At 36.5% G+C, this 11,861-nt stretch overlaps 1 protein-coding gene across 4 annotated transcripts in view; it reads right to left on the reverse strand.

Annotated features, from left to right (window-relative positions):
- Strn3 (striatin 3) overlaps positions 1-11,861 on the reverse strand; it is an 85,662-nt gene that overhangs the window by 39,769 nt on the left and 34,032 nt on the right. For all 4 annotated transcript variants that reach the window (XM_032907713.1, XM_032907714.1, XM_032907715.1 and 1 more), the window contains exons 4-7: positions 6,973-7,051; positions 4,975-5,148; positions 3,018-3,144; positions 1,323-1,464 (exon numbers count right to left, since the gene is read on the reverse strand). In XM_032907713.1, the coding sequence (XP_032763604.1) occupies positions 1,323-1,464; positions 3,018-3,144; positions 4,975-5,148; positions 6,973-7,051 (522 nt within the window). The remainder of the gene's footprint in view (positions 1-1,322; positions 1,465-3,017; positions 3,145-4,974; positions 5,149-6,972; positions 7,052-11,861) is intronic.

Raw genomic sequence — 11,861 nt, forward strand, 5'->3', positions numbered from 1 at the left:
ACACGTATATCCAAAGTCCAGACAATAACTGTAGTTTTGTAGTTTTCAATTAATGGGCCCCTCCTATTTTCACTAAAAATGATGCTGACATATAAATGGGAACATTAGTAAATAAATTAAAATCTTTTAAGTAATTGTTTTTATATTAAGTCAATAAATATAGTATCTATTAGGCTTGTCTCTATTAGTAATGTTCCATTTCAATAATAAATGAGATAACTTAAAAAGTTACTTTATTTTATTTATACTGGGTGCATGCATCCATGCATGGGTCCTGCAGCGGCAGAAAGAGGTTATATAAGATCCTCACGGATGCAGCGTATTAGCTGTGTACTATAGGCCAACATATGTGCTTTGAGACCCAAAATGCTGGTCTTCGAAAGATAAATTCTCTTAACCACTAAGCTATTCCTCCTAGACCCAACATTAAAAAATAAAACAAACAAACAAAAAGACCCGAAGTGTGTTTTTCTTTTTTCTGGTTTGCTGAGACAGGATTTTTCTCTGTGTAACCCGGGCTGTCCTGAAAATCACAGGCAGCCTTCAACTCAAGAGACCTGGCATGTGCCACCACCACCCAGTCCAAGTGTGTTTTTCTTAACTATATATATATAAAACTATATGTGTGTATGTATATATGTATATATAAATAAAATTAAACAAACCTCAGGAGAGCTCTATAAATACACTTGAGTTCCACCACCTCCCAGAGCTATTACCTTGAACTATTTTACCTACTGATAGAACTTGTCTTTCTTTTGATTATGGATGGCCTACTGTTAGTTTTATATATCACTTTCAAAGTTTAGGCCCCTAAACAAAGCCACGTTTGAGAGAATATTACATGCAGTAAAGTGTATCCTCACTAAATCTTTCATTATTGGGGTTATGAGTCAGAATGCTTCATTAATTGAAAATTAACTGATTAAATTAATATTTTATTCATACCCAGCACTTGGAACAAGTAACAACATATGTGGACATACAGGAAATAAATTCTCGAAGCTGCCTTGATGCCTGGAATTAAAATGATAGGCATGAATAAAAATAGATAATTCTTGTTTAAAAAAGATCTTTGGAGGGAAAAGATAAATTTGTAAATCAACAGAACACTTCAAGATCAACTTCAGAAATCAAAAGCCACATAATGAAAATCTCAGTCACAAAATCTAATAAACTAGAACCAAATAGCTCTGATTATTAATACCACGTATCCTTGCTCTTAATTTACCTGCTACCATACACTCAGACACACAGTATGTAGTAATAAGCCACCTATAAAGGGCAGACTTCCCCCACCCTGGGTTTTTTTGTCCCCTTACCCCATTCTGTACCATCCCCTGAACTCCGTGCTTCACCAGCCCCTTCACCATCTTCTGCAGTCACTAAAAAGTCGAATTCTTTCAGTGCTTCCTCAGTATCAGGATCATCAGTTAAGTCAGCAGCTAAACCTTCATTACCTATCTGTAAAGAGAAGATAAGCCAATAATTAATACTTTTTAGTCTATATTTTAAAGAGGTCCTTTAGTATTTCCACCCAACAGTACCCACATCTACTTCAAAGTTATTCAGATCCACAACTCTCTACTCCTAAGATTGATAAGTCTCAAAACTATGCCCTAGATAAACAAATTCCAACACTGCTGTATGAAAGATCAAAACTTGTAACAAAGCGAAGCAAGCGGGGAGGTGCTGGGAAGGCCAGAGTTCTACTCAAGGATTTCTTTAAAAATTAGGAAGTAGGTTCACAGATGATCTACCCCAAAAGAGAATCATCTAAGCTATCTTCAAGTGCTGACGACACTGAAAAATGTGTACTCGCTCTGATTCACGGAAGCAGAGAATAACCACTTAGTTATTAAGAATAAACTTAGTTGTGCAACAAATAATAAAAGCAACCTACCTCCCAGAACAAAATAGTAAGAAAAATCAACATCTCGGGTTTCTGAAATGGCTCCGCAGGAAAAGCAGCTGCCTGATGGCCTGAATTTTCTTTATAAACCAAATAAAGGTGGAAGGAGAAAACTGACTGCACAAAGTTGTCTTTGACTTCACATATGTGCTGCAGCACATACACACTCCACCATACATATTATACAGCACATAGTAAGTTTTAAGAAATAAATCTCTACCCAATAGAGTATATCATACATGTGAAAAGCTAGAGAAAGGTTGAAACTGCTTTTGTAGATTGAAAGCTTTTGACAAACACTTGCCTTTTTTTCTGTATTACTACAAAATCTCCAAGTAGTACAATTGAATTTACTCACATTTTTTTCCTTTTTTGATAGACAGGGTATCAAGGGTATCTAGAAGCCAAATGATTTCAAACTCACTATATAGGTGACGACATCCTTGAACTCTCTATCTTCCTGCCCTCACATCTCAAGGGTTGAACTACCACATCCACTTTATATGGTGCTGAGGCTGAATGCAGGAATTGGTGCATACTAATCAAATACTCTGACACACAGCCTCAGCCCTCTCTATTTTTTTTAAATACACTTAAATATTGAACATTACTACTTTGATGCTTACCAATGGGGCATAGTCTACTTGTGGTCCAGTAGAATTAACTCCCCATCTACTACTAAAATACATCAAGTCTGTTTCTTAGTGTTTGAAGAAAAGTCACCTTTTATTAATCCTCACCGAATAACCAGAATGCTGGCACATATTAACTATCCATACATCAGTCTCTCCCCCAAGGTGGGAGCCTTTACACTACGGTTTCTGTTCATTCATCTCCCATGTGATACTGGACATGAAAATATAAACTTCGGTATGACTCAGAAGCAGGATAGGATTGAGGAGGTTACTGTTAAAAAAAAAAAAAAAAAAGTGCAAAGCACTGGACAAATGCTTTGAAACAGACTCCTCTCAAGATCATTTAGAGATAATACATGAACTCAAATCCCCCAACATGAGCGAACTGAGTAAGAGCTGTCAATTATCATAAACCTTTCAAGGGACGACCAAAACAATGACTGTGTACAGGAATAACCTAAGTTTCCTACTTTGTGCTTATGGATCCGAAGTTTGTCTTTTCCTTCCGGGATGCCCTCAATCATGTCATTTTCTTCTTCGTCACTGTCATCGGCATTTTCTAAGAAATTGAATGTCTCAAGAACATCACCAGAGGGCCTGTAGAAAAGGGAAAAATGGTCCCAACTATTTCAAAGACTGACTCTGATATTTTTTCCTGCTTCCTAATTCCTGGATCCTTCTCATTATCTAGGGATACTATGAATTGAACCCAGGATGTCAAACATGCTAGACAAGTGTTAAATCAATAAGCCACATCCTGACCCTTCTAATTTCTAGTTTAAAACTACCTTAAGCTAACATTTGTATTTCAAACAACCTAATTTTTTGTTGTTGTGAGATAAGATCTTACATAGTTCAGATTAGTCTCAATTCATTATGTAGATGAAAATAATTTTTAACTCCTGATCCTCCTTCCAGGAGGCTCCTGGTCCAAGACATCCCAATCATTATAATGTATTACCTAAAATTTTATTCTACAGTATCTTTAAAGATTATTTGTGCTCTGCAATAAAAATAAGGAATGTTCTGAATTTAATGAGTTTTATCCAAAGCTTTTTGTCTAAAACATTTTAGGTAAATGCTACTAGAAAATGAAATCTAGGGACTGGAAATGGCTCAGCAGATAAAACTACAGGTAAGAGATCTTTCAGGGGACCTGAGTTTGGGTCCCAACACCCACATCAGGAGCTCACAATAGTGTAAAGCTTTAGCTCTAGTGGATATAATGCCTTCTTTGGGCCTCTGCATGCATTTACGTTTATATGTGCATAACCCCCATACCCCTCCACATACACAACCGGCAAAATTAAAAATAAGTCTTTAAAAAGAAAAGCAATCTACTAAGATTAAATGATCAAGCATGCTATAATTTCTGAAAAATACCAGAAAAAGCAATTTAGCAATTTTTTTATAACTACAACCACTTATACTTTAGCCTAAATATTTGAAGACTAAATAGTAAAACAAAAGCTAAATTTATTAAACCTGCCCATATTTAAAATTATTAAACATATATTACACAAGATATACCAATCTGTGGGGAGCAGAGGAAGTTCTGAGTAGATGTGCATTGTTGACAGAGCTGGCCAGGCTTGGTATGGTCATGCATGTCTTTGATCCCAGTGGTTGGGTGGCAGAGGCAGGAAGATCTGTGAGTTACAGGCCAGCCAGAGCCACCTAGAGAAAGAACCATGTCTCAAATATAAACCAAAAAGCAAAAAAATAAAGACATGAGTGATGTCAAAAGACCAAACCTCAGCCCCATGAGGGCTGTAAACCCTTTACTGGATGAGGGCTCATGGTCGCACCTTCCTCGGATCCAACTGTGAATACTGACAGTTTATGTGAAATTTCAATTAACTCCCAAACCCAGAACGTCTTGGGATCTCTCCCCTGGAGAGACTGTCCTTACCAAAACTAGCTAATTCATTCAGCTGCACACCATGAACTCCTGCTTCCTTGTTCAGTTTCTATAACACACCTTAGCCTCCTGGGTGCTGCCCTTCTCCATCAGGGAGTCCAGGAAGCCATCCCAGTTTCCCTGTGTGTATGTGTCCAATGTCTGTCATTTCTTCATTCCCTTCCCACATCTAGTTAGGATTCTGGGACCTAAGAGGTACCAATCCATTTTATAAATTTTTATGTAGCAAAAAAAAAAAAAAAAAATGTCTTTCATCTGTTAAAATGTTTTCAAGTATTTCAAAACTACTCGGGTAACAGGTAATAGCCATAATCTATTTTCCTAAACCTAATAATTTAAGTTTCTCTATATAAACAAAGTGGCTTCCATAGATTCATTTAACATCTAACAATAAATACAACTATAGAAAAGCTAGCAGAAGTGAGACTCTATGAAAAGTCTCTGTTGTACCACTGATTTTGATGTCCATAAGTTAAACGATGTTAATCAACAAATATAAATCATACCTTTTGATTTCTTGTCCTTTTTGTTTAGGAGATTCACCACCATTCAGGATCTGTTCTAAATTCTTTGCTTCTATGGATCCATTTGGCTCTGAATTAGACAGTCCAAGTAATGACCTTACCCGTTGAGATCGTACATCTAATATTGTATCTGTATATCCTACTTCCTGAAGATACCTATCAAGATAAAATTAAACACTAAAATTCAACATACTGTCAACATCTGCCACCTTCAAATCATATTAAAGTTCACAATCACACAAATTATTCTTCGTCTCAATAACTTCATTATAGCCTAATTCCAGTTAATGATGTCAACTTTAAGTCAAAATTGAAATATGGGTGCTAGGGATATTATTCACATGGTTTACAGCCATCCATAACTCACATTCCAGAATAGCTTATACCCTCCTCTGACTTATGTGGACACCCAGCATGCATACGTCCAGACAAAATTCATGTACATAAAACAATCTTTTTGAAAAATGGATTAAGGCAGGTGTGGTGGCGCACACCTTTGATCCCAGTACTCAGGATATGGAGGCCAGCCTAATCTACAGGTGTTCCAGGAGTAGCCAGGGCTACAACAGAGGATCCCTAACTTGAAAAAAGCAGAAAGAAAGAAAGAAAGAAAGAAAAAAGAAAGAAAGAAAAGAAGGAAGGAAGGAAGGAAGGAAGGAAGGAAGGAAGGAAGGAAGGAAGGAAGGAAGGAAGGAAGGAAGGAAGAGAGGGGGGAGGGGGAGGGAGGGGAGGGGAGGGGAGGGGGGAGCATATAGTATGACTAACTGCCATTGATTGAACCAATTATCTCAATCCCTAAAAGAGCCTCAGAGTGTTGAAAAGCTTTTGATATACATACACATATGTGACATGCCTCTATACAGACATACATAAATATCTTTTAAAGAATAGATATATAAATTTATACACACACACACACACACACACACACACACACACACACGGAGAAATGCAAAAATACTCATATGCAGAATAAAATAATTTCAACTAAAAGGATTTGGCAAGCCATCTTTGAAGAGTTTCAAATATCAATATTTCTCTATACCTCTCATACAAACACATGCGTGTAAACTTCGTAGTGAGAGTGTATGTGCCTTACATGAATGACTATTTTTATGTTGCAGGTACTTTCCCTACATGTATGAAAGTATACAGGGCACACAGTACCTAGATTAAGATGACCAATAGAGGTCAGATAAGGGCACCGAATCCCCTGGAACTGGAGTTACAGATGTCTGTGAGCCACAATGTGGATGCTAAGAATCAAAACTGGAATGTCTGCAAGAGCGGCCAATGTTTTTAAATGCAGCCCAACTCCACATAAGCCATACTACTTTAGTTGAAGTCTTCATCCAGTTTTTTGGTTTTTTTTTTTTTTCCAGTTTTTCTACCACATAAGAAATAACAGAGGAGGGCTGGAGAGATGGCTCAGTGGTTAAGAGCCCCGACTGCTCCTCTAGAGGTCCTGAGTTCAATTCCTAGCAACCACATAGTGGCTCACAACCATCTGATGCCCTCTTCTGGTGCGTCTGAAGACAGCTACAGTGTATTCATATGTAATAAATGAATAAATCTTTTTTTAAAAAAAAAAAGAAAGAAAGAAAAGAGGAGAGGAGAGGAGAGGGGTGGGGCAAGGCAAGGACAAGAGAAGAGAAGGAGAGGAGAGGAGGCAAGAAAATAGTAGAAAGAAGTCAATGTCATCCTTCAGTAACAGCTGAGTGTATAAAGTGACCTATAGCCAAGCCTGATGACCGGGATCTAATCCCTGTGTCCCAAAGGTGAAAAGAGAGTCAATGCTGAAAGCTGCCCTCTCATCTCCACAAGCAGCTGTGGCTCATGCCTGTGCCCATGCCCACATACATACAAATGTATTTTTAAAAGCAGCACTATGAAGTCATACAGTAAAATGATGTTTCTACGTATAAGTCGATTCAACGTAAGCACTTTCATAACTCCTTCTTAGCTGAAATCATTACTCACTGTCTTAACAGCTGTCTGCCTTGCTTCCACGTCAGCTGGCTGTTTTGGGCTGGAGGAGCCTCCGCATCTTTGGTTTCCTCTGCAAGTTAAAGAGGGCAAGTTTTGCACACGTTATTTCAACTTCTTATTAGAGTTCAGGGTTTTTTTCAAAAATAAATTCACACATGAAAATATTTTATGTAAGACAGGAAAAAAGTTAAAGATTTACTACAGATCATTTCTTCTTTAATGTTTGGGCAATAACTTGGGTACTCTACCTGCTTTAAAATCAAAAGATCTCAGATGTGTTTTAGCAAGATCAAAAAACTGAAAGTCTTGGACTTGAAAATAGAATTCTGCTGTGTCAAATACCTTTAAGATTAAAAAAATATATCATCACTTATGCTATTCCAAATAACCAGAAACTGAGGATGGACAGACAGACAGACAGACAGACAGGAGAGAGGGAGAGAGGGGGAGAGAGAGAGAGAGAGACAGAGAGAGACAGAGAGAGACAGAGAGAGACAGAGACTGACTGAGACTTCATTTTGAAAATTTTATCAGTAGATATTAAAGCCTCTATCACACTTTATTTTTTAGAACAAAAGATTCAGCTAGGAAACCAGGCTGCTGAATAGTGTCTAACTCCGATCACTGTGGTGGGCACACAGCTGGTGGAAAGAGCCTCTTCTTAGGTCCTAGTGCGGTAATTTGCAGCCAGCCAAGCAGCCACTCATTCTTGGGACATTCAGACATCAGTCTGCAGATCTGCTGGGCCTCAGTTGTCCGTAAACCCAGTATGTTGTCAACGTCTCCAAACGGAGTCCTAATCAAGTCCGTAAGTGTAAAGTAAGTAGCTCATTCTACTTACTTGCAGTCAAAGGTTATCTGTTTAAAGAGCCTAGAGGAGAAACTTAGAACCCGAGTCAGAGACAGACTTTTGGAAGACATCCGAAAGTGAATACTTGCCTCCTCACTCCACTGATCCCTTATAGTTTATAGCTTAGAAATAAATACCTTTTATACACACAAAACCAGGAAGTGGGTTTCTTATTTTGGAGCTTTTGTCTGCTTACTGAGACAGTCTTATTTACGGATATAAGCTGGCTGGCATCAGATTGCTCTTCCTATTTCAGCCTCCTAAATGCTGAGATTAAAGGCACGTGTCACGATACTCAATTCAGTATTACACAGCAGGTCAAGAGCCACGTTTTAATCTCAGCTAATAAAGTGTTTACATTTACAAAAAAGAAGAGCGACCCCATAGGTTTGTACAGCAGCATGCTTCCCATGTACAAAACCCTAAATCCAATTCTCATCATTGAATTAAACATGTTTAGTAAGCAGCAGAAGTACAGTTGAATTAAGTCTTCAAAAATTATCCCTATAGTAAGTAAAACTTAGAACTACTACAGGCACTATTATCACCACACAGATTCACAGTATCAAAATAAATGTACCATGAAGAGACACACTTGAAAAATCATCCCCTCCCAGCCCATACTGAGATTATTAAGATTAATTCTCAACTATGAGGTTCCTAGACTCCTCAGTCACTCAGTACCTATTGGCAACATTTTATCTTTTGTAGCCATTACTTCCTAACCTAACCATAGCAATCTCATCATTTTCTTCTTCTTCTTCCTTCAAACACGAGTCATTTTCTAATTTCTAGAATTATTTAATTCTGATAGTACTTTTATAGCATTTTTTCACTTTATAGCATTTAAAATTAACACCTGGAGAGAAAAACATTTTTAAAAATATCTGCTCAAAACCCAATCACCAAAAGTTAACAACTATTAGTAGTTAAGTTTCTCATTCTCAACTTCAACAATAGGAGCCAATGTATACACTTTTTATATTCCAGAAAACATACTAACATCACTTTAATTACAGAGTTGGGGTATACTGCAGTGATAGAACACAACATAGCATACAGAAGCTTATGTTTGATCCCTACCACCACTACGAAATAAAAATACGTAATACTTTACACAACATATATAACTATTTAACTAGCCCTTCATGTTGAAATGAGTTTTTATTATTTCACTGACAGTTATAATCTTTTAAGTACATTATAAGCACACGATTTAATGGATTTTTGAATAAAAAGCACCTAGCTTAACAGGCACCAGCAGACCTAGAAACTCTGTCCCTCTAACCACTTACTAGCTATTCTAAAATAGTATTAACATTCTCTCAACCTCTAAAAGTTAATTTGTGAATGTGGCAGAATGATTTCTATTAATTTTCAATTTTATAAACTTGACACCCATGTTGTCAAGTTTAGCTGTAGTTAACTTACTTTTATTGCTAAACAGCACTCTGGTTGCTAATATATCATATTTATCCATTTTAATGCTGACATTCTAGTCGCTTCTAGATTTTCACTAGCATCAAGGGCATATATATATACATATGTATATATGCACATATATACATATGCATATATGCAATCCTATATAACTGCAGTGATCACATGCCTACATTTTAAGCAGTGGAATTACCAAGTTACTGGGTATGTATGCTGTGTTCTCTTTATAGATACAAGGGCATCTCAGGCCCTCAGCCTTATTTACTACCCCACCATCAACATATACAAATAAATTCTGCTAACTCTAAAGCCTCATCAACACTTGACATTCCTTCTCTGTCATTCCCATAACTGCTAAACTATATTTCACTGAAGATTTTGCCTATACTTCTTGAATAATAGTGTATCATATCTACTTTTCTTTTTTCTTTTTGTTTGTTTTTTGAAACATGATCTCTCCATGTAACCTTGCTGTCCTGGAACTTCAATTACATAAATCAGGCTAACCCTGAACTCAGATATCTGCCTGTCTCTGCCTTCTGAGTGCTGGGATTTTTTTTTTTTAAAGATTTATTCATTTATTATATATAAGTACAATGTAGCTGTCTTCAGATACACCAGAAGAGGCCATCGGATCTCTTTACAGATGGTTGTGAGCCACCATGTGGTTGCTGGGAATTGAACTCAGGACCTCTGGAAGAGCAGCCAGTGCTCTTAACCTCTGAGCCATCTCTCCAGCCCCATATCCACTTTTCTACTAAATTATCTTTCCTAAATTTATAAAAATTAAATCACTTTCATGTTTGGATACAATGGCTTTCAGGTTTAGGAAATATGTAAAATGAGGTATAAACATTTACAAATCTACAATTTCTGTCAAATCGTATTTTCTTTTTTATGCTGATTTAAAGGAGTTTATTAAGCCAATCCTATTTCATTTACTATTTATCTGCAAATATACTTTGATGCAGATAATTTCATACTTAGCATGGTGTATTATTTGCTTACTTCATTTTTGTTTTCTATCCAATATTCTGAATAGTTTCTATATCAGTAAAAACATTTTACTTAGTTTTTGATCATGTATCATATAAGTAAAATTATTTTACTTATGTATATCATAGATAAAAGATATTTGGGCACAATTTTTAATTATGAGTAGGAGGAAATTAACATGCTAACAATCTTGCTTTATACAAACTATTACAATAAAACAAACTAAGACTTGCACAAACTCTCCTCCAGGAGCAATAACCAAAAACAACTCTAACTCTGCTCATGTTCTGAAAAAGCTATACTGGAAAAGAAAATAAATGAAGAAAATCTTTAAATCCAGCCTTATTTACTATAGTAGTCTTATTGTAATTAAAGGTGGCAAATAATACAAAAATATTTCCACTTTCCATTTTTCTAAGACTTATTCTTACTTTTGTAGGAAAGGGTTTTTCTATTGTTTCTTTTTTGTTTTTTGAGACAGGGTTTCTATGTGTTAACTCTGGCTGTCCTGGAACTCTGCAGCAGGCTAGCCTTGAACTCACAGAGATCTGCATATGCCTAGCAGGAAAGAGTTTTTTGAGACACGGACAAAGCAGCTAAAAATGACCTTGAGCGCCTGATCTCTGTCCAGCGTGAAATGATGACTGTCACAGACAAATACTGCTATTCTCAGTTCTTATTTTCACTCCTCTATGGAGGAGAATGAGACAGTATTTTCTAGAATCAGAATGTGCCTTTAGAACCACTCAAGAACATGAATGGCATCTAAATCTCAGTTTGTGACAACTGAAAGACAAAATAAAAGGTTCTGCTGCTAAAAGCCAAAAACAAACAAACAAACAAACAAACAAACAAACCCCAATTCAGGTGGTATTTATGGTCTGACTCTCAGTACTTAATATTAAACCAAATGTAAGTTTTGTCTTACTATACACTTTGAAAAACCTTAAGGAAACAAGTTATCATAGTAAAGTAAAAAAAAAAAAAATGGTTGCTTTAGGAACAAGCTACTAATAACTTCACTGGCTTCTATTCGACTACAATGTCAAAAACCGTCTGTAAAACTGGGCAGTCTCATCTGTATCTGTAATTTCAGCACTCTGAAGGTGGAGTCAGGCCAGTCAGATGTTCAAAGTTACGCACTGATATCTATGGCAGCGAAGGAATCCTAAGATATGCAAATCCCTGCCTTAAAATTAAGAGGGGAAACGGGATAACCACGATCCAAATACTCAAGAAATAGAAAATTGTTAGTATGATTCCCAAAGTCTGCTTATGTTAAGGTTTTCTTAATTCTTTTAAATTCTGTACAGTTATACGGACTCTATATCCAGTGTACTACAGGGTACACATTTATGAACTATTATTCTCATATTTACTACTTTATACAGAAGAAATCTAATTGGGGATAATTTTTCTACTCTAAATTTCTCATAGCTGCTATAAAGTCCAAATCTAGCAAATTTCCAGTATCTTAGAACTGCAATGATCTACTTATAACTTCTCCAGATAAAGGACCTTGTTAAGTATTAAAAATTAAGCTTGAGCTAATGTTTGCTGCCACATCCAACAACCTGAGCCCAATTCACCCAAA

The sequence above is a fragment of the Rattus rattus genome, chromosome 7, assembly GCF_011064425.1.
Source record: "Rattus rattus isolate New Zealand chromosome 7, Rrattus_CSIRO_v1, whole genome shotgun sequence".
NCBI classification, from domain to species: domain Eukaryota; kingdom Metazoa; phylum Chordata; class Mammalia; order Rodentia; family Muridae; genus Rattus; species Rattus rattus.